At 37.0% G+C, this 27,649-nt stretch overlaps 1 protein-coding gene across 1 annotated transcript in view; it reads right to left on the bottom strand.

Annotated features, from left to right (window-relative positions):
- Positions 1-7,113: 7,113 nt before the first annotated feature.
- VAV3 (vav guanine nucleotide exchange factor 3) overlaps positions 7,114-27,649 on the bottom strand; it is a 146,391-nt gene continuing 125,855 nt past the window's right edge. Inside the window, exons 23-27 of the mRNA XM_057364284.1 lie at positions 27,226-27,342; positions 26,459-26,546; positions 22,951-23,080; positions 12,240-12,391; positions 7,114-10,507 (exon numbers count right to left, since the gene is read on the bottom strand). Coding sequence (XP_057220267.1) covers positions 10,466-10,507; positions 12,240-12,391; positions 22,951-23,080; positions 26,459-26,546; positions 27,226-27,342 — 529 coding nt within the window. The 3' untranslated portion in view covers positions 7,114-10,465. The remainder of the gene's footprint in view (positions 10,508-12,239; positions 12,392-22,950; positions 23,081-26,458; positions 26,547-27,225; positions 27,343-27,649) is intronic.

Raw genomic sequence — 27,649 nt, 5'->3', positions numbered from 1 at the left:
AATAGCTCTCTAGCACTGTAGGTTTAGCACTTTAATATGTTTGGACTCTGGTGTAAGCTTAATCGAAACATTCTGATTTGTTGCACAAAGGGCAGCTGTTGACCACTTTTTATATGACGTAGATGGAGTATTGCTTTTTTAAGTTAGTAATACCAACATTTTTAACCAGAATGGTTATTTGAATGGTGTTAGTTTCTCAATCTTAATAATTCAAGAACAGAGAAGCATCTTTTCAGCTAACACATCTCTCTTGCCCTTTGGGTAAATTGTAACTGAATCCAACAAATGTGAATATACTTGCATTTTTTCTGCATTTGCTGAAAACCCAAAGCAAGTAATAACAAACAGAGAGGAAGCAGTCACCATTCATGCATCTCAAGTTTGGGGTTTTTTTTCAGCAGATTCTTCATCCTGGAGAGTTTTGTAAAAAAGCATCAGGTATCCAGCATACAAGTTTCTCTCAAAGCATTTTCTTTGATAGACAAGAACCGGGTAAAAGCAACAGACCTTGATTTCTGGTCTGACATTTTACAATTACTGCACCTTTTAGGCTCAGAATTAGGAATGCTTACCTCCTACTGCAGTAAATGAGGTTGTGGTCTGTGCAACTCTGGGCTAAGGTCCTGAACCTCAGCTTTCACGCATGTGATACAGGAATGTATCACAGACATGTCCCMCTCTGTTCACTGAAGATCAGTTTGCTTGAGATGCAGCTGGAACATAAWTTTCTGGACAGTTACTTTATGTGAYTGCCAGAGAACTATGACTTGGAGATGTGGCCTCAGGCACCATCACTGGYAAAACTCATGCAGCTGAATAATTCTCAAGAGCCCATATCCTAACTGAATCATATGGCTTCAGTTTGCACCAGTCTGTGTCTTTTTGAGAATGAAAGATCCACTGTTACAACTGAACTTTTCATTTCCAGCCAAGCTAGTGCTTTTTCTGAGGTTGTTGGCTATATTCTATATCCTTCTGCTTCACCCATTTTTTTCCTTTCAGAAGCTCAAAAGAAAATATGAGTTCCCTATACTCCACGAAGTGTAATAGTGAATTCTGATCTTGAAAATAACCACATGCACTTAAAGGGTATTTGAGTTTACAATTTTCCCCCCCTCTTACACCAACCTATTTTTTTGCATGATCACAATGGATCACTTAAGTAGAACTGTACAAAATATTCTGCAATAATRTAAAAAMYYTTSTAAAGTTCCATTACTCAACAGAATKTYGTTAAAATGAGTGTTCAGTTCTCTCTTATAACAAGTTTCCTCCCAGGCTCACAAGAAGCCAAAATAAGATTGTCCTATAAACCCTATATAAGAAAAAGCCACCAATGAGTAGCTGATACAGTGATTCTATTAGAGGTTCTGTTCTCATCAAAGCCTGTAATATAAAACATTTAGAAAMTAAGTGAAAAGTACAATACATACTAGAAATGCTTGCTTTCAAAAACTCAGAGCAAGTGTTGTTGTGTCTGATTAAGGGTGTGTTTTTCCACTGAATTTTCCACTACCATAGGGTTTCTTTTCTTTATATATATGCATCATGCATGTTACTGCACTGGGAAGCTACTTTAGTAYGTATAAATCAACAAGTTGAAGTTAAGGCTCTACTAAGCATTTTTCACACTGAATATAGGGGAAAAAAAAGTTACATGTTTCTTGCATTGGTGAGTGTAATAAGAAACCACTGCCCAAGGCAAGGTACTCTGTGAAAACTGAACACATGCTGGCAAAAGGCCTCTTGCTACTGCTTCTGAAAAAACAGGGGTGAGGAATTGATTAAAGTCTTCTTTTGTTCATGTCATTAGACAAGAGGGGGAGGAAYAAAGGATACAAAAGAGTGTAAGGAAYCAGAGAAACTACACAGGCAGATAAGAAAGTCACAAATGAGAATAAAAGACAAAGGATTTACCAGAAACAGCAGTCTCTGGAAAGAAAACTGATTGTTCTTTTGGAAAAGGAAAAAAATCTGAATACTTTTAGTAAGTATACTGGCTGTACCAATGAAACACTTGATTTTGCCCCCCAATTTCTTCTCCTAGAAGCAGCAAGATTCTCAACACTGCTAAAGAATGTTCTCAGTGCACAGCTGAATGCACTGCATCACATATTCCTATCATACAGATAAAGCTGAAACTTCAGTGTCCAGATAACACAGGTTTTACAATTTATTGAAAAATTAATGTATCAGTAGAGCAAATCTGGATATTTTGCCAACTGTTCGAAGGCAAGGTGGAGCCACACAAGGACCTATTAATACCAGCTCCAAAATAAGCAGCCATGTCAAACTCAGGCTGAAGTGTAGTGAAACTTGTATGTGCCCCACATGAACAGGTTCTGGATTTTGAAACAGGTTCATTTACTGATGGAGACAGGCCAAAATCCAATGACACAGGGAAGAACAAAGTGTCATATCATGTGCCACTTGTTTTCTGAGCACATCCTGTTAGGCCACAGGTTAATYATTGTCACTTCATGCACCCACATATCACACAGTCTATTAATTATTACTTAATGTCACTACACTACTAGATTGTTTGATGAATTCCATTAGTAATTAGAACTGCTCATGCAGTGACATTCAAATAAAACTTCTCTTCACAGTGCATTCATTATAAAGAGCCAGGAARAGAAAATAGCTAGGTTTTATTAGATGCATTTCATTTAGACTACAGCTTGTTGATTTATTTCACTGTTAACTACAAAATACGACAATCTGAAAACTGAGACTAAWTTCAGCTGCATGTAAGACAAGTCATTGCACCTCCTTATACACATTCAGAACAGAGAAAAAGGATGCCATGCCAAGAGCTAACACTGTTATTTATCTAGGAAAGGTCAATTGAGAAAAGGCTGCTTTCAGACACCAAGTAAAATGAATCTTAGTGCTAACATTCAACCATTTGATTTCAAAAAAAGAGTAGTCAAGCTGATGGCTTGTTTACCACTCTCTCTTTTATGGACAAATTTTAGTATTACAGTACCTTTGCAAATTCTGCCTGAGACCTAAATGAACTGGGTTGGTTTTATAAAAAATGTAGTCTCTGATGATTTAAGGGAAGAATGCTCAAAGAAAAGTCATTTCTTTCTCACACCTTCCATTTTCTATCAGTTCAGAACCAAGTAGAAAGACACTGTACCGGAGCTGCCTTTCTTAACYTTCCCTGAAATCAATACATATTTAAGAAAAGTTTTCATTTTGACAAACCTACATATGTTGCAGCAACAGTATGTTCTATCAAAAATAAACCTGTGAACTTCAATAATGCTCTTTAGCTCATGCCTCCCACTGTGAGTCAAATCTTAAAGACTGTGGTTTTACAAGATTTTTACACTATGAGCTAAATATGAGCCAATTTCATCTCCTGAAGAAACTGTTTTGATTCATAAACATTCAAACTCTTTACAWATTCAACAACTTGCTAACTATGGCTGTTCTCCTCATTACCTTTCATGTATCTTTTCCTCTACACCATGGTATAACATTCTATGAGATTTTGGTAAACATCAGCTGCTGATTAAAGCATTGCACAKCTGAAAGGTGATTACAGAAAGGCAGTAGAGTAGGAACTCCAAAAGAACATGTGATATGTATCTCGGGCATCTTCAACTGCATAGAAACTATTCCTGACACACACTTAGCTGAGCACATCTGAAAAATCCCCAGGGCTGGATCCCATAACTTGCCCAGATAATTTTCTGTCCATRTAGCTTGTTATTCAGAAAATTTTCCTCAAAACTGAATCTACTTTCTTCAGTTAAAGCTTGTTTTTTTTCTGTTACTATTTACACTGACTAGGACCTGAACTAATTAACTAAATGAACTAAGAGCTCAGTCTCTCAAGTTTTATGTAATACCTTTTATTTGGATGCTATTGCCACTATCTCCCTTAGCCTGTTCTATACTTCCATTCAAACAATTCCAGTTTCTTCCCATTTGTTGGTCTCTTCAGGAATATTTTCAATGAGACTGTATCCTATACAGGATYTAGTGCCCACTGCTGGACAAAGCACTTAAACTGGAGCCTTACCAGAAAYAAACTAAATGATTACTTCCCATTTTGCTGATGATGCTCCCATAAGTAGGCATCAAGACAGCATTTACCYCCTTCACAGTAAAATCCGCTCAACTTCTGCTCTGTCCATGGTTCACTTTTACTTTTTTCACCAGTACTGCTGCTTAGCCACAAACTGCCCAGTCTTAACTGGTACAGACAATTCTTCCCACCTGTAAATAAAACTTCATGGGTATTTAATTGCATGCTCTTTCTTAAACCACCAGTTTATCAGTATCTGGGTGATCCAATCCTCCAGCCTACTCATAACCTATGCTTGAATGGTATTGCCTCARAATATTTTAAATACATTCTAGACAAACACAAAAAACAGTATTTGCCAATAGTTTTTTGGGGGAAAGGGTAGATTTGAAAAGGACACAGCTGAGCATGGTATCTTCACACCCTATAGATACACTGAGACCATCAGTGATTTGAAAGGGAAGAATGTGTAGGCTGGGAACATTGCTTTTGGAAGTTTGCTTTTTCTAAAGCCTTGTGGCTCTTCAGTGTAGCACACAGAAGAAAAAATGTGATCAAATAACTTCTGTAGAAATCTTTTGCATACCTGTATATATATTTAAAAGAAAATGCTTACTAGCATGATCCAGAAGAAAGTAAAAGGGTTTTTCGGCATCTGGCCTTAATGGGCATCTCCTCTGAATGTGAGAAGTTGAAATTAAGTACTAGTGACAGGAGAAAAAAACCTGCATTCCCATACTCAGAATTTACAAAAAAAAGATTACGTTTCCCCAAAGTATGAATCAAAATCGCAAAGACTGAAAAGCTGAATCTAGACTTTGTTTAGATTTCTACACTTTGATTTTTCACATCCTACCCTACTGATCTGGAGTTGAATTGGCCTCTTAATCATCTAAGTCCCTCTCTACCTGATCYAATGCACATGCTTACACTAATACACAACTGTAAAAACAATCAAACTCTCTTTCTAAAATCAAGTATCAAACTGCTATTGCATCCTCTACTTGGAATTGTTCTTGGGAATARAGCAGTTGGTACGAAAGCTAACGAAAGTCCCATCCCACCCTTTCCCAAACTACTACTACAAAAAAATCAGCTATGATTGTTTTTATGATCTGCCTGTATTTTTTTTTTCTCCACACACAAGTGGTGACTTAAATACTTGTGGGACGTGTACCACACCTCAGCTGAATTTTATAATGGGGAAGGGAGAAGAGGTAGAAAAGATCTTTGTACATAAYCAGGTAACTGAGTAGGGTGGGGGTCTCCTGGCATATTCCACATTATTAATACCTACAGGCTACAGGGACTACTGTAAAACTACCAGAGAAGAGGTTTCTTCAATTATACATATTTCCATTAGCCCTGTGCACAAGCAAAAATTATAATCCTAGAAATAATACTGCATCTCCTTGAGGACACCTTTTAATTGCTTTGGGAAAAAAAGACCAGTAATTGAAAACAGGTTTAGAGAGTTATCTGGTAAGACTGGGACCAAGTGCAAGAGCCCTTGTTTAGGACCACATCAGCAAACATTCTGCCATACAGAAACATGACAGCATTTGTTCCCAATCCAATGCTATCAACAGACATACAATATTTTGGGCAATCATTTAGAAAAGTTACCACACACCAGGTTGTTTTGAACACATATGGTGTGGTACCAACATTTTACCTCTGTTTTCTGGTCTTCTCTATTTCTGTTCTTCCCAAAGCCACATATTACACTATAAAGAAAACAGTTCTGAAAGAAGCAAACCAGCCTGATGCCCCTTGGTAAACAGYCACTTTTGTACATGTAAGTTTACTTAAGGTCAGATTGCAACACTTTAAAATGAACTCACATATTTTTCAAAAGGCAGGTATATCAGATAGAAAATTGTAACCCAGAAAGGATCACCAATAACTCAAATATTCCAGGAGGCTTATTAAATAGAATATAACATCACAGTTATGCAAGCATCAGAGATCCTCATAATGAATGGACAGAATACACTACAGCAGATCAGGAATTATAAAACTAAATTAGAAACCCAAATTTCATTTGCTRTAAAAACAAACGGCTCTTTGTTCTTCAAAAGGAAGTTGCTCAGATAATGCAATGAATCACCCTTCCACAGTCAATTTCTGATGCTTAATCCTGCCTATATTTCTTTTTGCTAATTATATATGCATCATACATTCCAGCATTTTCTGAGAAAGTAGATATGATTAACATCTCATCTCACAGCTTTAGGAAGCTTCATTACTCAAAACTGCCCCTCCTCCACAGAGTGGACATGTAGGAATGAGCCAAAATTCCATGGCACGTTTCACAGCATGGCTGCCATCATTGCAGCTCTTACACCCTCCTGTTTTACATCTGCAACAAAAACAGTGCTGACAACACACTGAGGGTTTAAYCCTTGGTGAGCAGAAAGCCTGCACCCAGGCTTTCTCTGGATCTTACTCTGTGCCATGACCCTCAGTGAACACAAGTTTGAAGGGAACACAAAGAAGCTGATGACACAAACTAACCAAAGAAATATTCTGTCATATAGTGTCATGCTCCGCAATAAAATGGAGAGGAGGGGATGCTTCCTCTTGTCACTCAGATGAAATAAGCAGTGCTCTGAAGGTAATAAATTGAATTTCAGACAGAGTAGTAATGTAAGGTTCTCAGCAGCCCAGTTTCCAGCAGAGACAAGAATTAATAAAAACACTTAATAGAAACCAGCATTTTTGAACTGAGTATCAAAGTCAACAGAACAAAACCTGGGTCTGTGCCTGGGTATTTTGTATAAATAAGCACCACTTATTTCTAGACATAGCTCTGTCTCACCTTTATAAACTGCTAAAACCTTGAGAACTGTCCTTTTCTTCTTCTTCACAGAGCATCTCAAGCTCGCCTGTGAGGCAAATGGGAAAGGAATCCTRGTTGGCGTAATTTTCATTGTCAAGGTAAATCTTTTCAAGCTGAGATTTTCAAGTAAGCTTCCAAGCCTTATAACGAAAAAAACACCTATTGAGAACACAGCCACAAGTGGTTCTTATGCCCTAATTAGAGTGCTTTCTCAATTTCTCACCCATCAGAGGGCACATCTCGCTTACAAGGGGAAGGAGAATRTCTGTGACCGAGTGTGATACTGTTAACAAGAGCATTTAATTGGGACACATTTTTGCATCCCACATTAGGTGTGACTCTTAGTTATGTGCTATGTTCACGGGTGACAGGAAAATTATGCCTTACATCTGCAGAGAWGTGTAAATGCCTCATTAGGCTTAATAATTATCTGTTAGAAGGGCAGTTGCAGAAGAAAATCTCTGTTACTGAAAAATGAAAGGGACACAAAGAAAACAACATTGCAACTGAATCATCACTGACCTTGCTGAATTAATTCACCTGTCCAGAAATATTTTTGTAAACACATGAATAATGAAAGTTATATTGTAAAAAATGCATGAATGGGTTACATCACRGAAGGTTTATCAAGTAGCCCATGAAATCAGACACAGACTGTATTTTCAGACTTGAGCTCAATTCAGCCTGAATTTTTATGCTACTTCACATATGACAGAGGGAGAAAAAAGAAGGTGGAAGAAAAAAGATGTTGCTGGGAAAAGTTACCTATAAAATTTCTTAGGCACAACTTCTCAATCAAAAAAAAATACTCATCTTGATAAAAATCAATAGTATATGACTGATTCTCTATAGCTAAAAATATAATAATATTTTTTTTAATAACCCAAACTACGAAACAAAACAAACTTCATCACCTTCCTGTATGTGGCACAAGGCAAATTATCCTGACAATAAAAAGCTCTGAAGGAAACCTATACCATCCCATTTACATTGACAGCTCAGTTTTACAGCTAAATAACGATTACATAAATCTTGGAAACCAAAACAGAACATTATCAACTTCTCACAATGAGAAGGTGGTGAGACAAATGAAGCACAGCCTTCACAGTAGCAAACTACGCATTTTGACACATACCATTAAACAAAAAAAGAACCAGTTTATTATATTTAACATATTTACAAAATAGTACAAATTAAAGTACTGTAACTCCATTATTGCATGACCAAAAAAACCTCCACACAGGCAAAAGCAGCACATGAAAGAGACACTCCAGGATATTTAGGAAGTCTTTGGTACTCAAAATAYAGTTTAAGATGCAGCATTAACTCAATCAATACAGGGCATTAAACACAGACAATGATATGTAGATTTACGCCACAAAAGCAAAGTTTACCTATGGCTTTCATTCTTCTCAAAGGATGACTACTGGACTCAGGAATTGCTTAAAAGCTTTATAACCATTTTAGGATGGAGAGAATACTGAAAATTATTCTAAACCCAAGTTGCTGAAGATGACTGATATATTTTTCAACTTGTACTGAATTTAACTGYCTCTTCTCAGAACTATATGTCAGCAAAGCACTAAACATTTCACAGACCTAGAGCCTATGCCTCTACCCCTTCAGCAGGCAAAACTGGGAAAGATTCATCTTTGTCTGCTTAAGGAATGCAGGATTAAGCTCACAATAGACAATCAAACAGCATGGCAAAACATGATCAAAGATTGTATACTCTAGTCTACACTGCTGTACACATCATTTACAAAGTTTTTATGCATAATCTACATATTTACAAATACTCTCAATTATTCCATCAAGTATTGTACTCAACACAATCACAGTTTACATAATTTTGAGGTAAATCCTGGAACAGTTAGAGCATCGGCAGAATTTCATCTGCAAGGCTGAATCTCACAATTCAAGTTTCTAATGAGAAGCTCCTCTCTTTGCCCTGGTCACACAGCACTGTGCACCAGGTGTAGGAGATGGGTAAGATGGTTGCAGAGATGAAGGGGATTTTTGTGACTCCTCTGTGTTGTGCTTGATTCTGCTTGATGGCCAGSAAAGGCCAGAAAGAAGCAAAGAATCCTGGGGCAGCCAAAAAGAAACTCAAATACGTACCAGCAGATTCTGCTCTGGGGACAAAYAGTGGATATTGTGTTGCTTGTAGACTAGGAAAACTCTGCAGTGTTAAATTGTGCAGTGCCAAGTGCACCCTAACTGCAAGATGCCAGCAGAAAAAGAGGACAGGCAAAAGCAAAAGAGAGGATGTGGGAYAGGATGAATTAACTTCATTTAAGAGCCTGATTTTCTTTCAAGCCAGGCTTGACATTACCTATATATTCAAAACTGCACATCCGAAGACATCACMCACATTTATTTCAGCTTATAACTCCATTTCTGCCTCTTCATAATTACATTTAAACATGGCCTCATCAAGCAGTGGACACCACTTTACAAGGCCTGATCTTTCAAGCTGGCTACCCTAGACACATTTTACCTTGGGGATACTCACAACACTATAAGACAACTCATTCATTGAACTGTCACTAACATCCCAAGCAACTAGAAAGGAAAGGACAAAGAAGTTTGCAAGTTCCATTTGCATTCACAAAAGGTGATAGAAACTCTAAACTAGAAGAAGACAGTTTTGAGTTGAAAGCAGCAAAGTTCATCTGAATCAATCAAGAGGTTAAGATAAACACTTTTGTTCTTGAGAAATGACATCATCTTACATGAGTATTTTCCCCTACAGAATAGGTCTGCAATATTTATTTAATGTTATTGCTGAAAACTTTCAGCTCGTCTTGTCATGACTATCCCCCAGTTGCAMTTTTATTGTCAGCTGTTTAAACGAAAAAAACTCACATAAAAAGGCTTGAGATGACAAAAAAAGATCCCACAATTCCACTTTGTGGATGCTTTTAAAAGCAATACCACATCACTCACCTTTTAAGAATGCCTTTAAACAGTTCGTTAGAAGATTTAGGCAGGACCTCCACGTAGCCAGTTAAGTAATAATAAATGCATGAATGCTACTCATATTTACYACATATTTCCTTCAGAATTTTGTCAGTGTAAAATGGTTTATAAGTTGAGAAATGAAGGAGTTTGATGTCTGAAGAGAAGTCTACTGACTACCCTTTATGCCYACTGGAATGATTGAAATCTGTTTTCTGCAYGCAGTGATAAGGAATAATAAGCCTTCATCTCCTTATACCATCACAGACGTTAGCTAGAAAAGAAACATTAAATATTCAGCCATTGCCAGTACTCATGGTGTGGTATGGGGTGAAATGAAAAGGAACAAAGTATTTTGTTTTCCAGAGATCTTCTGGGAAGGTGAAGGTTGGACTTTGTACTGATCCCCAGGGACGGCAAACTGGCAGCTTGTTTCTTGCACAGGTCTGGGTAAGGTAATAATCTGTCAGCCCCAACTTCTGAATAAATCCCAACGTTAAGACTGGAAGGTTCAGACAGACAAAAATGTTGCTGTTTAAACACTTAACAAGACCAATAATCCACTGAAGATATAAACTTTTACAATCCCTGAAACTGGTCAGCAGAGGATAGCTTTTAATTCATTCGTCCTCTTCAACATAAGTTGATGGAAACCAGCCCACCTAAAAAAGGGAAAAGCAGAACAAAATAATACATGAGATGCACAGGTTTGTTTTTTTTTTTTTTTTTAAAGGGCTGAACTAGGCACAACAAGGATGGGTCTGTTCAGTAAATATATGAATGAGATTACAAAGATAAACTTGGGTAAGCTGGCACAGTCAGGGTAAGTACCCTTATGAAGAGAGTAACTTGTAGATATGACAGTCTGGACACCAACACCCTCTACCATCACTTCCTCTCCCAAAAAATCTAGAACACATTTGCCCAGACTGGAAGTCTAAATATTCAGAAAAATGTCAAGAGCAGAAGTTTTACTACAGGCAGGATGCTGCTAGTTTTTGAATGAAGAATTAAACCTTTAACAGGCTCCAGTCAGGCCCAGGGAAGCCCCTTACAAAGGAAGCAGTGACTAATTTGATTAGTTTACATGGAGCTGAACTCCACTGCCACCAAAAAAAAAAAAAAAAAGGTTTTACACATGACAGAGCTAGACAGCAGACTCATGTTCTACACTTCAGAAGTTACAAAGCTATCTACATTCTGAAATTAATAATGTGTCAAATAAGGATTATGTAATGTACAAATAAGGATTATGTAATTATGTACACTGAGGCAATGTCACATATTTCTTATTTTATCCATTTGCTTTGGGTTTTTTCACACTTCTTTATACCTAGAGTCAATTTACCACTCATGAAAGAACTCCAAACCAAACCTAGAGCTAGATTGCCTTGCCAAAGTATCTCCCAAGGTGGCTTTATAATGTCRAGTCCAGGCTATGAAAGATACTAAAGAATGCTAGCATATGACAGGGCATCCTTTAGAATGAGGGTAGCTGCATTACGATGAGTTGATCGGCTTTCTTCACATGTAAAATACCCTGCACCATGGCTGTTGCTTCTGCTTCCCTATTTCTTCTAGTCTAATTCACCATTTAACTTTAATAAGCGTTAAATATAACCAAGCTCATATACACAAAAGAGAAGGTTCTCCAAATTGCACAAAGCAGTAAATCTGGACATCCACTTCAACTGGACTTGCAACTATCATTTCCAGTTTCCAGACAATCTACATTCTTCCACTTCACATTCCTTTACCCTCCATCTCAACACTTTAGACATGGAAACAGCACTGTCAAATGATTCTGACTAAACAGAGACTGAAACAGTAAACCCTTTATAGGTCAAAACTGAAACTTCACTTCCAAGTCTCAGAGCGGGGTGTAAAGTGAGTTCATAAAAATCCCTGCTAAATATGTCACTTCATATGGGCCACAGTCTTGGAGATCAAAGAAGCAGACTTCTATAAAAAGGTGGTTGATTCCACTGCATTGTGATGTGGCAGAAAGATGTGGGAAATCATTCTGTGGTAAAGTGCTACACAGAGTACTGCAGAACCAGGAACCTGACCCCAAATATATGTGTGCAAAATAGTTCAAGAAAGGTCAACTGTAGCAGCGCTACTAATCCTGGTTGTTTTCCAACCATATAATCTTGCCCAAATATTCAGCCTGGTAGGTCACATGAATTAAGCAATAATTTAGATGCTGGGAAAGCTACCTGGCAGGAGTTTTGCATGGCTCCTACGAAATAAAGATGAGAACATGTCCTGTCTTGTGAATTCAAACACATAAAGAAGGTTCATCATGTAGGAACACACTTTCWTTTTTTACAGAATCACTGTCAGTGAAGGCAGAAGTGAGACACAGGAAAAGAGAAAAAAATACAGCCTTACCCTTCCGTTTACTTCACCTCTCCACCAGCCATTGGCACTCATCTTTGTATAAATTTTGACAACGTCCCCTTTCAACAAGGACAGTTCTCTCATGTCTCGTGCACAGAAGTCATACCTGGCTATGGCAATGCCTATCACCTTCGGGCTCAGCACTGAAATGAAGCACATGGTGATATCATTAGGCTAGTTTACAAACTAATGTAAATAGAAATACTGTACAATAATAAAGCAATGATTTCACAGCAACACACACTGGCATTCATTTTATGCAAAACATCCACATTACAAAGATCAAGATTTAAATACAGGTGAATGGTGCAAAAGTTGAAGGGTTTTTTTGTAATTTTTTTGCATAGACCTCTTTGTTTTTAGAAAAAATATCAAACTAGATGAGTCATAAATAAAATATTCCCCACCCTGAGATTGCTAAATACATTTGCAATTATTTTATTCTTGTGCTTCATAATAAAACTTGCTGCCAGTTACATGCATCAACATATTTTACAGGTCACTAATTTCTTTCCAAAAAAATTATTAGCATTTACAGTTGATTTAACTTTAGACCTCTAATGAAGCAAAACAAACAGAATAAGGTGCTGTTCTTTCAAAAAACAACTCCCAAGTTAAATATTAATGCACTTAAAACTGGAAGCTAACATCAGCATGAGCATAAAGGTACAGACTTTCCACAGGAAATTTCCACGGATCATTTGTCACAATCTGCATTAATATTGAYTGATGCAGATCCATTCTTTCCAGGAGTTTATTCTGTAAATCACCAATGAATTTGTTTTACCAAATTAAGATTCAGTGAAATTAATACCTTAAAGTTTTAAGGTACACCAATATAGAAGAATTTTGCCAATGTAAAGCCTAGACATTTTAAACAATAAAAAGCTATGAAGATTTTTGTTTTAMAGAAATGGGGCAAAAAAAGCCACTTCAAAAACAAACCCCTTTTTCCAAATATTTTTATTGGARATTAGGTTTCCATTCTTGGTGTAGGATGTCCAAACTAGCAAAAGAAATCCTCAAYAGTTCCAGGGTGAGGACAGTGAGAGTAGAGTTGCCATGGTCTAACAGATAAAAGACCTTCAACTTGAGATCTTTAGAAAGAACATTTACCACTCTACAGCATTTTGTGTTTGGATTATTTGGCCAAAGCATTTTTYAGCTTTTTTTCCCATTAATGCCACTGTTTGCCTATGCAAATCACTGTAAGAAGAGCTCATGAGCACAGGTAAACTTCTTACTGAAAAGATTTCAGAGGAATTCATATGATCGTCATGGATGACTTGATATTATCGACACAGAATCCTCTCTGTCCTCAGARCCCTTTCAAACTTCTGAGGAATGCCCAATCTTCATGAGGAAATGCCATTAAGATTCCAGTTTCAGCAAYGCCCTCAACAATGTAATACTAAGAATTCATAGCTAGTTGCCTTTAATTTAAATCAGGAACCAAAGACATGGCAAATGAGCTGGGAAATCTCAACAGCTTCAGCTCTGCTTTTGTTTAAATTTTCTTCTGACCCAACTAAGTCATAGGTATGTAGGCTTCTACGTAATAGAATTAAATATCTGAAAATCATGTATGTTCAAATACTTTCAGCTTAAAGAGAAAATACAAACAATTGTTTTTAAATAACAAGAAATACTATCTTTAAAATATTATTTGATATATCACAAAAATGGAATGCCTAAAAACGGTTTTGACAACAGATTATGCCCTRTTTTATATCATGTCACTAAAGTTTAGTCCAACATTGCTGACTGCTTGTGTAGAGTATGCTTATCAGACACTTGATAAATTATGYAAAGGGTGCCATATAACAGAGAATCAGCCTCTCAATTTATTGCTTGTATTGATGTTGCAAAAATCCAGGTGATATATTAAGCACATTAAAGTTCAAACATGTTTTTTTCCCCCCTGAGCAAGTCAGATGTAGATGYTGCTTGTTTAAATCCTGACATTAATTTAATGCCCTATACCTTATCAGCATTGCAGTAATCAATTTTACAGGGAAAGGGCATATCATGGGCAGCAATTGCTTAGGAGGAAGGAAAAAAGAGAGCAGTTATTGATTGTAGGGTCAGTACCCATTCACAGGTGTGATCACTGTGGATGTGGMGAAGCATTGCAGGATGGAAGGAGTGATTCTGGGGAGCAGGGTATAATTTCAAATTCTACAAAGAAGAAAAAGGGGCAAGGAAAAAGATYACAGGAAGCAAAGATGAACAAATTTGGGAAAATGACGAAGAAAAGAACTAAGGGAAGAAATGCACAGAAGAATAACAAAGRGGGAAAATAGCAGGGAAAATTAGGATAGAGTAAGAAAGAGGAGCACATMTGGGGKAAAGGAGGACTTTTAACTCTTTTTCAAGTCAAAGCAGAGAGGKAAAGGAGAAAGGAGCAARAGAAATCAAAACCATATATCTTCAAAAGTCTTGAGGCAGAAAGTAGCAGAATTTAGATTAATTTAGAATCCAAGATCCATATTTTCAAATAAAAGTGATGCTCATGATAGGAAATATATAAAAGGAAGCCAGAAGAGTGATGGAATACAGGAAAACGACAGTGCTAATTTTGGAAAAAAATATTAACCATATCTCTCTGCTGACACAGTCACAAAAATAACTTGAGTAGAGACTATCAGCCTGAATTCCCAATTAGTGGTGCTCCGGGRTAAATAAAACTTGAGGGAAGACAAYACATGGAAAAGACATMTGTACAGATGGGAGARAGAAGGAACACTGAGTGAAGGACAGAGAGGACAGCTACAGAAAGAATGTAGAGATAGAAAGGGATTAACAGCAGAGATCAATGGAAAGAAAGGACCCAACAGGTCAATGAATGCGAATGAGAAATTAAAGGGGGAGGGGGGGAGTGGAGAAAGTGATAAAAAAAAATAAGCTGTTGAGGAAGTAGTAATAAATAAATACACCTTGTGTATTAGGACAGAGAAATTTAGAGAACTAAATGGAAATTGAGTGAGAAATATGAAGGAGGTGAATAAAAAGTATATATGTGAATGAGAAAATGCTTTTACTTAATCTGKCCTTTCCTTCTGCAAACAGAAGACAATGCTTACAGGGAACTATAATCAGCTTGGATTATTTGGACATTACCAGTGAAACAGATGTGCTGCCCATGATTTTTAATACTAGTCCAAGCCACTGATGAAGGATCTAGGATGCAAACAACAAAAGGTTCCCTGCGATCTCAGCAGGTCTAGCTCACATGCTTCAATTCCTTTAAAGTCAATGTACTATTACTGAAGCTGTAGTAKYTGCTTCTCTCCTTGTGCCATGGCYTCCTCATAAATCAGGAAAGCCCCATGCCCTGAGGGTTGCTCCTGTGTATGAGTTTCCATGCTCCTTGAAGCTGTGTGCATTTACTTGCWCTGTTTCCCCAAAGCTCAGTTCTCTTTTCCAGGCACAGGCAGCACCTTYGGTAATGCTCAGTACTCAGCCTAACCATCTCCTGTGCTACCAACTTCCAGATTGGCAGAACTAAGCCAGCTCTGAAGATACTTTTGAAAAAAAAAGCTTGTAATATCATAAAATAAGTATTCATTCTTTTAATGTAGGCCTCTTATTTGGCTAATTTTAAAAATAAAGGTTTAACTACAAACATATGAAGAACATAGCTTAGAAATCAGAAAGTAATGGACAGACAAGCTTAATTAAGAACTGCAGATCATTATTTTTCTTTCATATTTTCTACTTGTGTAGCAAAATAACCTAGTATATTGTGATTTGCAAGACAMTGAAACTCTACCTTGTTATAGTTAAGAAATCTCTAACTTGTTATAGTTATTAATGAATTTTCTGATACAGCAGCTTTTCATATTAAAAAAATGAATGTAATTATACTTTGTTGAAACCACCTATGGGAATATATGTGAATGTGTGATAGGCTTACAGTAACTGAGTCTTGATTGCTGTTCTATCACTGCTGTTCTACCACTTCACCATTTTGGAACAGATACCAGTTTTGGTAAGAACAAAATTTACAGTCAAGTACTGGGCAGTCGCAAATATTTTTACTTGCAAGTACATGCAAGATGTCATGTCCTATCCTTGCCAAAAAGGACACAAACTCATAATATTTACCTTGAACAAAGGGCTAAAATTTAACTCCTTCAGGTTGTTTCAAATCAGTGCTTCAGGCATTCCAGCCAAGCATCATGACCACAGCTACAGCTACACCAAAATGACTTTCTCCTCATCTTGTCTACAGATGTGTCCCTTTATAAAAGCAAATGTCAACTGAAGAAGCTTGGATCCTCAGTCAACATTGTGACTACTCAAAGGAAGTAAAAGTATCTGCCCCAAAAACATCTCTATCTAAGGAGACAGAAACGGAAGAAACAACTGGTGCAAAAGCCCAAGTGCAGTCTAAGACTGCAATGGAGATTGAAATCCCTGGGGTGAATCAAGAGGCCATCAGAGATGCTCTCAGCACAGGTAAGCACAGTAACCATTCYACTACTGAGCTGCCCCTACATCCTTTTCGCCCCAAGAAACTACAGAACGCCCCAAGAATCCTTCTCAGAGGTGTACAGCACATTGTGCACTCCCATCTTGCTGACTACATCTGCATTTGTGCATGCTGGACACCACCCTTCCCTGATGTGCACAGCCCAGGCYGTGTCCTCCACCCCTGTACACAGAGTTAGGCCACTGTAACGTGAGACAATGCTGCATTCTCCACATCAGCAGCTCCCTCCATGTGCTCCTCAAAGGCATTCACCCTTCTACTGGCAAAATTCTTCTGAAATTGTCCAGTGGTGCAGSTCACCTCTTTGCAGACCAGATCTTAGAGATCAGAGCAACTCAGAGCCATACTGATGTGCTAATAGAGGCGACCAGTGCTACTACTTTCAGAATCTTTATGCAGTCTCTTAGTTTGAAATGATTGCATCTATTAAAGCCGGAGATGGTTAAAGGGAAATAAAGAAAACAATATTTAGAAAGCAGATGGGCAAAATTAATTAACATTAATGCAGAATTTAAAGAAAGCATTCTCTACAAAAAAACCTATTGTATTCTAAGATGTTACTGCAGTATGGTTTGCTGCAGGGATGGGACGAACATATTATTTACCAATAAGCAGTGAAATTTCCATGTTTGTGAATCTGAACAAATACATTATCTAGCTCATAGATGTCAACTGCATCGCAAATTAACAGTCAAGTGGTCACTGATAGAATCTGCTGCAACTATTGAGCTTTGCAACATCTATTCAAACTGCTTATTGCAATAAGCAGTAATAATTCAAAAGTTTAAGAGTTTGATTTTTGTTATGCTCCAAGAATAACATATAACAACTCAGTTTTTGGAGTTGGAGAAGAGCTGAAGTATTAGATTCGTCCCTTCCCTCACTTGCTCCACACAGAAACAACAGAAGCAAATTTAGAAGAAATATAAAAGCAGTAAAGCAGTACCTGACCAGAAAGGAGTGGAGGAAGGGGGGACAAAGCTGTAGTCTGGAGGAGTTACAAAAGAAAASCCACAGAACAAAGAAGGGGCTTAGAGGAAAAAAAAAGAGAAAAAGAGAAAAGCAAAAGAACATTGAAATATTGGCATAAGATTTAAATAATAGGTTTTTAACTATATAATTCATTGATAATAAGGAAACTTAGGTTCTCTGCCAAGGATGTCTGCAAGGAAATTGACTGTAATAACTAGAAAATTTGGATCTATGATTTAATTTTTAACAATTGCATTTTTCAAAGAATAAAACAGAAAGAAGTCACCCATTTAGGGTTTCAGAGAAGCAAATTTTAACTGCAGACTCCTGCAAATATTTTYAGATTTAACAAAAGTTTCTTTAATTCTTTGTGTGCCCCACTTCTTACCATTACAAAAGCAAGAACTCATGCATACWTAATTCCCCTTGAGCCCAGCAAGACTAGTCACATGCCCTTAATTAGGAATATAATCTAAGTTGAACTGGAGTTCCATACTATGGGAAAAAAAGTATGCATTTTGCCCTCRTTAATCATTAACATCAACAGGAATTCCACAGCTAAACTACATCCTCCAAGGCCCAAACAGTACTGCTCATATTTGCAGTTTCCCCAACTTGCAGAAAACCCCTASAGCAAGCAAAAAAGCCTAAGCTTGGCCTAGGAAGACCCAGCACATCATCCTAAATCCCTACAGCAGCTTCCTTGGGTGAAAGCTACAGGTGCTCTTGCTCTATTGTCAACAAAACTAGGGTTAATGCGTTTTAAATATAAAAATTAGATTAAGTGAATTGATCCAAGTGAAATTACAGTCTATTGACCTGTTCTCACATTTTATCCCTTTTCTGAAGAGGCACTAAAGATGTACAGTGTGTATATCTAATAAAGTTGGGATCTTTACTTCCAGCTGTGATTTGCAAAGRTACATCCATCTCAACAGGATGAATGATAATGAAGTCTTTTAATTATAACTAATAATATCTGTARGTACTGAACAAGAGTTTTCCTTCAAAATGTAGCAAGGTTATATTTATCRCTTCCAGCTACTTCTTATTCTTGTGATTACATATGAAGCACAAAAATTTTCCTTCAAAATGGCTATCTGCAAGAATGACAACTAGAACAATTTTATGCAAGAATCCATTGGTGKAGGTAATGATACAGTTTTGTGCATCTTACCTGGATGACAACAAATACATTTATGACAATGGAAGTACAAGCAAAAATAAAAAAAAAAAGGACTTATAGTGTATTTAAACATTCATAAAGTATGGGGTAAAGAAAAAAAAAAAGCCCACAACATAAACCAGCAGCATTTTAGGTTGGTGTCAGATAGGACAAAAATGCCACGCTCCAGGGCCTCTTCCATCCCAGAAACTCCCTTCTGATCCTTCACCATAATCCTTTCTTCACCTCTAACACTAAATGGACTGTCTGGGATGCATAAGGTTATCTGACTGGCTCCTTTACACTAGAGACAGTAGCCCCAATGGCAGCTCCGGGTGAATTGTGCTACACAAACCAAAAGGGCACTTGACTCAAAAGTCAAGTTTGTTTGCCCATTTGTAGAGGCAAACAGCTGCCTTTATTTCTACAGATGCACAGTGGCAGAGTACACACAGGAATACAGCCAGGTCGGTGTTCCATGGGGGATGGTTGGTCCTTAACTGAGCAGATTTTTATCCTAATCTTTCTCTCTGATAAAGCTGGAGGTTTGGGTTTATGYATCAAATTCTGCACAAGTAAATCTATGCAGGCAAGGAAAACCTACTCGATTTCTATAGATGACTAGTGTGTTTTGATAAGGGGGTTGGCTTTTAAGAAGAAAGGCAGACTTCTTTGAATTCCCTAAGTGGGGATGATATTTGTTTTGATTTACTTTACTAACAGATACTTTTACACATTCAATGCATTAAGCAGTACGACATCATTACTATTTAATATACCTACTCCTAGTTAACAAAGAAAAGCATCACTCAAGTAGTACTTGGCTTCACCATTTAGGTTACTTGAAAATCTAAATTTCATAAAGATTCAAGTATTTCAATAAGATTGCGCTCTGCATCAGCAAATAAGATATAAAAAMTAAAGTGACATTATTCTACTCCACAGAGTAATGTCCACTTTTCTTCCCTTTTTGCCTTTATTTCATTTACTGGTTGATCATTCCTCTAATCTAATGTAAGAATTAGCATTTTTCTGTGTATCAAAATAAAATTTTATTTTACTGTTCTAGAAAAGCCTAAGACTGAAAAATTAAGAAGAAAGAATATACCATTTCCCAAAAAAATCCTTCCAAATTAACTTTWATTTCTATATTAACAAAAATACATATCTGACAGCTTTTACAACCATATTAAAAGCATACAATGAATACCAGAACAGCATGGGTCACTTCTACAAGACCAAGAGACTGAAAAGCAAAGTTCTAATCCAAGTGGGAAGCCAAAAATTGGAAAACCAAAATAATTATTCCACTGAAACAGAGATTTTTATTCTAAAAAATTATTCTAAAACTCAAGTAGATGCTGAAGGGAGAATCAAATTCCCTGAAAAWTTAAGATTTTACAAGGTGACTTAATATGATTCATATTAGAAATTACAAGTAAAATGAAATGCCACTTGTTTTGTTTTTTTCCCAAATGGGGAAAACATAACAAATAGAAAGAAAATTCATACACTCCTTTTTCTCATTCTTTTCTGGCAAGTAAAGTCAATTCAGTATTGCCATTCAATTTCACAGCAGCTCAAAGACCTTGGCAGCAGAAAATTATAAAACTCTGTCAAAGTCTACAGTGGTTCAACTAATGTTTTTTAGAATGAGTTTTTCCGCTTACTCTGTCAATTATATATCCTAAAGATCAGCTGTTTGAAAAAAAAAAAAAAAAAGCTGATGTCATTTGAAAAGATGGCTTCATTAAAAAATCCAGATATGTGAATAATATAGAGAAAAATACTGTGTTAAACCCAAATTCTTCTTTAAATCAGCTTGAAACTGTCAAAGCCCATTGCATTCACTAGCTTCAGCCCTGTGCTGAGCAGTTACAAAATTGAMAAAAAATGGGGAAGTGCCCCTCTCTCTCTTCAGCCAGTTTGTCTGGCTTCTTTCAACAACTGTTCTTCTTGCACTTGGATTATKTGGGAAGAGATCAAAAAACAAATCAGTTGTGGGGTAGTCCTCAATGAGGACTGCTGTCCCCCATGACTTATTTACTTCCTCTGCTAAACCAAACCACAGCCTAAAGTTTCCCAAATTCTTCCTAAATTCAGCCCAGCAGGGTTCACAAAGCCTAGACATAGGGCTCTTCTTACATCAACTTGGTAAAAATGAACAAGACAGCTTAAAAACTGAGCAGCGACCCACAAATGGACTGTTAATCGTGGACATTTGGGTTAAACAAACTAAACAGAACAAACAAGAAAACAGTGACAAATGAATCACCACACTCATRGGGACACACTTTACTGTCCAACCCATTAAAAGGCAGTGTCATTCAGAGTCAATCTAGATAAAGCAGCACAATTATGGAAATCCACTCGATTTTACATGAGGAGTTTGAGAATTAATGGCTTTCCACACCAGTCTGGTCTAACACAAAGCTTTCAGTTTCCACTGCAGCACAGTCTGCAGCATTAAAGGGCTGATAGTTACTGCAGCAGATGCACCTCCTCATCCCCTTGACTAAAAGGAGAGCATCCCACAGTCATTTCTCCTRCTCTCCCACATACTGCATCAAAGATCCTGTAAAAGATGATGCTTTCTTTTGTATGATGACTGAAGTTAATGAGGATGAACCATATAGCAGGAAATGACTGAGCTCTTGCAGATTAGTAGGTTRGTGGACAGTATAGATACATTCCAACTGGCCTAAGCAAGAAAAAACAATCTGCTTCTGCTCACAATCAATAACAACTCAAACAAATGCAAAGTCAATCAAGCAGGACATATCCTCTCAACAATTAAAGCCCCAAAGTTGTGTGGAGGCCAGGGATGAGAAACGCACAAAAGATGGCAAGAGAGAGAAGCACAGAGAGACCATGAGCTAAAGGGAGAGGAAAGRACAGGGCAGATAAATTCACCAAGAATGGAGATGTACTGCACAGAGAGGAAACAACTGACAGAAGTCCTGGGAGGAAGTGAAGGAGAACAGAAATGGAAAGAAGATGAACTGGGAGGTAAAGACAGTAAATGAAATGCCCAGAGACACACTGGTTTCTTACAATCATCTGTCCTACATTATCTTCACTTTAATTAGGAGAGGAAGAAAGCCTCTGAAGTTATAGAAATGTTATGGAACAGAGGCAAGCCAGTAAACAAAAGCACACAAACACAGCAAATGAAAGTAACAAAGCCACCACCATCATCACAAAAACTAGACTGGACTTTCTGAGTTTTCATAGCAGTCTTCATATTGTTAAAATTCCCATTAATTTTTATTTTCCTTATTATCTGTTACACTACAAAGATGCAGCCATTGTTTGCAGAACAGCAAATCTACTACTTGCTCTCTGACAGAGACATGATTTATTTTCCAGAGGCCAGCCATGTGGTAGTTTTTATCATTTACACTGAACCTGTACATACCCTAAAAATCATGYTAACTTCTACTTAAATTGTAATAGCTTAAATAAAGGCTACCACATGCATTATAAGCCTTCTCAGTTTATTTCTAAACTTTATATCAAAACTTTTAAACTGCTATTTACATTGCACAGTAGATCACTACCTTTCAGAAGCTTAATAAGGGGACTCTAATAACATTTAATGTTAAAAAACACACATAAAAGTAATTATGATACAGTAAATCTRATTTTTTTACACAATTATTTAGTATTACTGAGATGCTACTTCATAGGGCTATGCTACARGACTGATTTATTTAAATCCCCTTTTAAGGATTAGAAATTGTCGCAGATATTAACACTTGGACTGCACATATGCAAATTCCTTAAAAAAACTAGGCAAGATGCAGTTTAATCTCTCACCAACACATCTAATAGATTTTTTGAATATCGGGGAGATTTTAAGTTTGGCAGCAAGACAAACTTGCTAGACRTGTTTATAAATCTCCTGGCAGACCTGAACCTGCTTAGCTTCAAAAAAATCCTAGCTAAAAGGCTTGCCATAGTAATTGGTTATRTGTCAATAATGGAAGGTGAAGATGTTCAAAGCACCTTGTCCTTTTAATACACATATATATGACAAAAAGTAACACACAAAAATGTATCATCCTCACCATTGCCACCTGTTCTGTTACTCCTTTGTCCCACCGAGTTTTCAGATTCTTTGTATGGAAATTGAAGAGTAGTATCCAAACTTCGAAAACCTTCTTTGAGAGAGTGGTGCTTGTAGTATTCTACGAGTTCCTTTCAAAAAGAAATAATACTTTCATTGAGACTGCAATCACATACTGCTCAATATTCTGGTGTACAGCCCATGACRGTTTTATTATGCAAGTAACCTTATTTTATAAGGTTTATAATCCCATAGCAGATGCTTTCTTTTTTAAAATATAAAGTGCCCTAAAAATTGACAGCTTTCACATTGCCACTCACAGAAAAAATTAAAACAAAAAAAAAGACACATAAAAATCAGCTAAGTAAAATCTTTTAGTCAGAGTCAACATTTTCTGCCCCTTTAASTCAGGCTGAGGGGATATTAGCTTTTCTGAAGTCAGGTAGAAGGCAAGATCCGCTATGTGCTAAGGATGTAGTGGTAAATGTCTGTTTTCTCAAATTTCTTTTGCAATGGTAAGTGATGTTTATCTACAAATGTATTTGTAAGTATCCAGTTCTGAAACAAAGCACATGGCTTGCATGTATGTGTGTAAGTCAACAGTAACTTCATATGCAGATACTCAGACCATGGAAAACTTTCAAGGGAGGGCAAGCTTTGGGGGGTGTCAGTGCACACTGACTGAGAAATCCAGCATTTCACATTCTCCTCGYACCCAATCCAAAAATTTCATCTTCCTTGGTATGTGTGCATCTATATAAGCATTCATAGCTACACGCAGAAATATTTTACATAAAAATATGAAAAAATTCATATGTGTAAATATAAAACAATACCTGAAATAGTCTATGTAACCAAGAATGCAAGTTATTTGAGCTCCTACTCTAAACAAGGCAACACCGATCAAAATTCTGACAGCTCATGCTATTCCTTTACAATCTTCAACCCCGGCCATTGTCTGTTATATTTGAATTAGCCCTAGAAATGTCAATATCACACAGTTTGTACACAGAGCTAGAATAAGATTAAGAGTGACCAGACAACTCAAAGCAAATGTACTTCAATTGATCCACATTCAAATGTGGGATTTCACTATTCAGAAATGCAACCACAGAGCATTGTAAACCCTTCACTCCATTCTACTTACTCAAAATTAGATTTCCAAAATCAGAGTTGACCAAGCAAAACTTAGATCAAAATTAGGAAATCTTACTGTGTTCAATGATTTCCTTCTACATTTAAAAAAAAAACAAAAACAAAACTGTCTAAACAAACAAAAAACCCAGTACCACAAAAAGCTAACAATATTTTTAGCCTATAATAGCCAATATCAGTGATACCTTAATTCCAGACAAACAAAAATGACTCTCAAATTATTTAGCCCTATATCTAATGCACAAACCCTAAATTCTTGGCTTTAGTCTGGAGATTATTTTCTGAACTCTGGCGCACTTCTTTCTCTACACTGTGAGCTGCTGAATATCCAGAAAGGCCATCTAAGGCAAAGGCCAATGCTAAGTAAAATCTACACCTGCTTTTAACAGSTCACAATCACAGGCACTCCAAGAAWGCAGAAAGGYCASAAGACTAAGAACTCTTTGGGCTTTGCTGTTTCATATCAGCACATCACGCAAGCTACAACATCAGCAAGGACATTTTATTGCCATATCATCACTCAATATCCAGCCATTCAAATTACCAAGGCAACACAGAGGGAGATTTGTAAATAAGCAGCATTCAAAGCAGAATTTCTGGATAAAGGGCGAACTAATTAGTATGAAACTTTTGTTATCTTTTTGCACAGTGTAAGTCTGTAAGAATTATGTTGTTTGRTGAAGGTAATTAGAATTCCAAATGGAGAGATGTTATAAATAAAGTAAAATGGTTCCAAACTGAGGGAAAAAAGCAAAGGTAAAAAAAAAATCACYTCATGTCACAGATTCAGTTACTTTTAAAGCTTAGGTTTTAACACCATACTTGCATGAAAACAGTAGACTGACAAGTGGCCTCTGAAACATGAACTGCACAAGCTTACAAACAGGTAAGGCAAGCAGCCCCTGCCAGCACGGATGGCACTCCTCAGCACTCTGTCACACTGCCCTGATTCACAGCAGCAGCAGCACTGACCTTTCACTGCACCCCACTTTACACACTCAGCACCTTTTAATTACTCTTGTGAAAGTTTTTTAAATGTACTATGAAAAGTACATACAAGAGCTCTTCTACTTTTTTTGCCTCCAAAGCAGTACAAAACGCTGTGTCACTGCAGATCACTACTTAACGTTTCCATGGATGCTGGCTTTGTGTCTCTTCTGCTCCCACTTCTACTCAGCCTTCTTTTGCTCCTCTACTCTTTCACACTGTTACTTTTTCTCTTGCATCTGAACCCAGAACAAAGCAGTTGCTCCACAGCACRTACAAATAGTATTTGCAGGGCCACTTGTCTATTTAGCTCTCAAGGGCAGATTTCATCATACCCTAAATCTGTGTTATAAAATAATTCTTTCCTATTGAACGTTAGCAAGGTTAAGCTGGTAGCAGTGAGGCACGTACACTAGAAATTTCTTCCATCCTCTCAATTCTGCAATGCATATTCTTTTTGCTCATTTTTTCACCCCACTTTGTCCTTTATTTATCTTTCTGCTCCACTTTGGGACCTGCAGCAGRGCATTAAACAGCATCAGCACCCTAAGAAGATTCCTGGCAGCATGGGACTCCAGCAGCCACGTTTTGTCAAGATCAGTTCCCAATGAATCACTGCAGTGTCCACAGACTAAGTAGCCCCTTCCTTCATGCATTTGATCAACACTATGATTGCTGTTGCTAAACAATGATAACATCTCAGGCTCCCCGCCCTAACATTAAAATATTCATTGGCTTGTAAGTGTGAAATGAAGATAAGAGCATAGAAACAGCTTGGTGAATTCTTCATCAGGAAATTTATGTTCTTCCCATTCTAATGAGCACATATAGATTATCATTTAATCTCTCTCCATTCCTCAGATGCTCTTGTTTTACAGGGTATCAGTGGTTAAATTAAAATAATTTCTAAGGCTACCTGGTTTTAAAGCTTCTCCCTGCCCTTGTTTTGCATTATCCTGCATTTTCACTCAGCATTTTTACATACTTGAGTATGCATACAGGCGGGCCACTGAATAAATTTTAATCCAATTGATTCCTAAAAATCAAGACTTCCAAAGACATCAAATTCTCCTTCCCAGGTTCAGCCTAACTCCAYAGTGGGCTGATGCATGGGATCCAAATTCCTCCTCTCTTCACTACAAGGGACACAGTCCAGTCCTAACAATAAATATGTAGTTTTAAGMACATAAAATGATCACTTAGAGCTAAAACCATAAATATAAAATATCATCCTATTAGCAGGTGTGGACACAATTCAAATCTCTCACTCCATAGTTTTCTGGAGTATCACAAACCAAAGTAGCTCTCTCCAATAGAAATAGCCACAAAGAAAACCTCGCATTGTTAAAAAGCTAATCAATGCTTACCATTAAATTTTTAAATTTTCTATTTTCTGCAATGTGGAAAAAGCCATCTCTTGTTAAAATCTTGATGTGTTTCACTTCRTTATTGTACCTGTGGGCAATGAATAACTTATGAATATAAATGTGTTTTTAATCAGACACAATCAATAATTACCTGAGGGCATGCCCCCAGAACACCACACACATAAATTCTTAAGACAAAATGTCTATCTGTGCCAAAACAAAGTTGACAACTAATCAACCAAATATATTTATTAAAGCACAGCTAAAGAAGTAATCTGTAATCAGAAAAAAGTCACAACTAATTGCTCATTCTAATAGGGAATTCCCATGTTCTTGCTTTTATATTCATGTTGATAAACAGCATGAAAGCAAACAAGACCCTCATAATAACTKGCATCCACAAAATATAAAAACTCACATTTTACTGAATTGTCTGAGACGCAAATGGCTTCCATGAATTCTCAAAGTCAATGAAACAACTCACACTGCATTCCAAACAGTGCTTATTCTWCTCCAATATACTCAACCATTATTTTTGTAGCCCCATTTGCTACACCAGCATTATAAAACCCCTCCTTCTTTCCTTCTGTAAACGCTGGGCATTTCTGACAACTACTTCAGTTTTTCTGTATTGACTCTCTTAATGATTGCATACAATCATATAACGGAATCAGCAGTCTATTTTCCATATTTATTTCGAATACTATCTAGACATAAAAGAGAATAAGAAAACTTTGTTGAGAAGTTCTTATTCCACTTCTACTTACTTAATACTTATTGCATATTCTCCWGATTCTTTGGTCCTGTGCCGCACCAGGTAAGTGCTATTTACTCTGTTAATTAGTTCACTTTCTGCTTGCAGTCGTTCCATTGCTCCTGCAAACCTGCAACAAGGAAAATAAAAATTGCCTTCGATTTTTTTCAAAGCTCCGAAGGTCTATTAATTATGCAATAGAGTGCAAATATCCTACATATCATGGGGACCAAAAATGTATCATTTGCAACTGAATACCACTTCCAGATTTCTGAAGGAAGAATAAAACATGAAAAAATTCCACTGTTGGGGGTTGTGGAATTCTTAAYTAGAAAAGAACTCTATTTGTGCACATGTTGAATACAATAGCTGCTAAGGAAAATGCTCAAGCCTAAGCATTAGCTGAATGACTATTAGCTTGAAAAGCTCCTAAAACC

The sequence above is a fragment of the Malurus melanocephalus genome, unplaced genomic scaffold (assembly GCF_030028575.1).
Source record: "Malurus melanocephalus ecotype Western Australia unplaced genomic scaffold, MMel_1.1 scaffold_37, whole genome shotgun sequence".
NCBI lineage: Eukaryota > Metazoa > Chordata > Aves > Passeriformes > Maluridae > Malurus > Malurus melanocephalus.
This window is presented reverse-complemented; position numbering and strand designations above follow the sequence as displayed.